Raw genomic sequence first — 1,857 nt, 5'->3', positions numbered from 1 at the left:
ATTTTTATATAAAAATATCATAATGATTAGGATCCGTTAATCCATCAGATCTCTTTGCTGGGTTATAAAAGAAATTTCGGGAAAATTTTAAGCTAGTACTCGAAATATTATCTATTTCCTTCTTGGTTTGTTTTTATTGACATCTAGAACTGATTGTTTAAGTTAATTAAACGTTTACATTCCAAGATTACTTAAACATGATTAAGTATAATTACTATGAATTACAGTGTCAGGATAATTACAAAAAGTAGGCCTAAAAATGCGTATGTTGTATTTGTGTGGAAGTTCATGTTTACCAAACAATAGATGAGTAGTATAAAACGGTATCGTTTTTATCTAATTGTAAGCACAGCAGTATGTCTGCGGAGTTACAACGCTAGACACCGGGTTTCGATACCCGTGGTGGGCAGAGTACAGATAGCCCATTGTGTTTAGCTACAAACAAATCTAATAGTAGATTTCTAAACCCAAAAATGATATTCTGCCGTTTGTTATTAAAACATTACAAACAGACTGTTGACCGGTTTTTATTTCTTGGAGATAAGGAAATTATGTGTGTTAGCTTACAATCTTTGAGTTATAGTAATTATTATATTTCGTTACCATGTGTCTACATCCATAGATTTCGTTACCATGTGTCTACATCCATAGATTTCGTTACCATGTGTTTACATCCATAGATTTCGTTACCATGTGTCTACATCCATAGATTTCGTTACCATGTGTCTATATCCATAGACTTCATTGCCATGTGTCTGTATCTATATGTTTCGTTACTGTTTCTTTATTTATAGATTTCGTTACCATGTTTCTGTATCCATAGATTTCGTTACCATGTGTCTACATCCATAGATTTCGTTACCATGTGTCTATATCCATAGATTTCGTTACCATGTTTCTGTATCCATAGATTTCGTTACCATATTTCTGTATCTATAGATTTCGTTACCATGTTTCTGTATCCATAGTAGACACATGGTAACGAAATTATCCATAGATTTCGTTACCATGTTTCTGTATCCATGTATTTCGTTACCATGTGTCTATATCCATAGATTTCGTTACCATGTTTGTGTATCCATATATTTCGTTACCATGTGTCTATATCCATAGATTTCGTTACCATGTGTCTATATCCATGTATTTCGTTACCATGTGTCTATATCCATGTATTTCGTTACCATGTTTCTGTATTCATAGATTTCCGAGAGATCGAGAAACGGATCCCAATCATTTCTATTTTACAGACTTTGAAAGACATAATAGTGAAATTGCTGCTTTCCATGTTGACAGGTAAGTCCCTAGATTCATGGAAACATTTGTACCAATTGACAGGTAAGTCCCTAGATTCTTGGTACAAATGTTTCCATGTTGACAGGTAAGTCCCTAGATTCTTGGTACAAATGTTTCCATGTTGACAGGTAAGTCCTAGATTCTTATTACAAATGTTTCCATGTTGACAGGTAAGTCCCTAGATTCTTATTACAAATGTTTCCATGTTGACAGGTAAGTCACTAGATTCTTGTTACAAATGTTTCCATGTTGACAAGTAAGTCACTAGATTCTAGTTACAAATGTTTCCATGTTGACAGGTAATCCCTAGATTCTTGTTACAAATGTTTCCATGTTGACAGGTAAGTCCCTAGATTCTTGTTACAAATTTTTCCATGTTGACAGGTAAGTCCTTAGATTCTTATTACAAATGTTTCCATGTTGACAGGTAAGTCCCTAGATTCTTGGTACAAATGTTTCCATGTTGACAGGTAAGTCCCTAGATTCTTGGTACAAATGTTTCCATGTTGACAGGTAAGTCCCTAGATTCTTATTACAAATGTTTCCATAATTTTCATTTCATTC

The 1,857-nt window shown here is 33.7% G+C and overlaps 1 protein-coding gene across 1 annotated transcript in view; it reads left to right on the top strand.

Annotated features, from left to right (window-relative positions):
• Positions 1-1,293, top strand: part of LOC111084068 (extracellular serine/threonine protein kinase CeFam20-like) — a gene marked incomplete at both ends in the record, with an annotated part of 5,701 nt that extends 4,408 nt beyond the window's left edge. Inside the window, one exon of the mRNA XM_022380852.1 lies at positions 1,201-1,293. Coding sequence (XP_022236560.1) covers positions 1,201-1,293 — 93 coding nt within the window. The remainder of the gene's footprint in view (positions 1-1,200) is intronic.
• Positions 1,294-1,857: the final 564 nt, after the last annotated feature.

This window comes from Limulus polyphemus, unplaced genomic scaffold (genome assembly GCF_000517525.1).
Source record: "Limulus polyphemus unplaced genomic scaffold, Limulus_polyphemus-2.1.2 Scaffold13332, whole genome shotgun sequence".
Taxonomy (NCBI): domain Eukaryota; kingdom Metazoa; phylum Arthropoda; class Merostomata; order Xiphosura; family Limulidae; genus Limulus; species Limulus polyphemus.
Note: the sequence above shows the minus strand (reverse complement) of the source record. Positions and strands in the feature narration are given on the sequence as shown.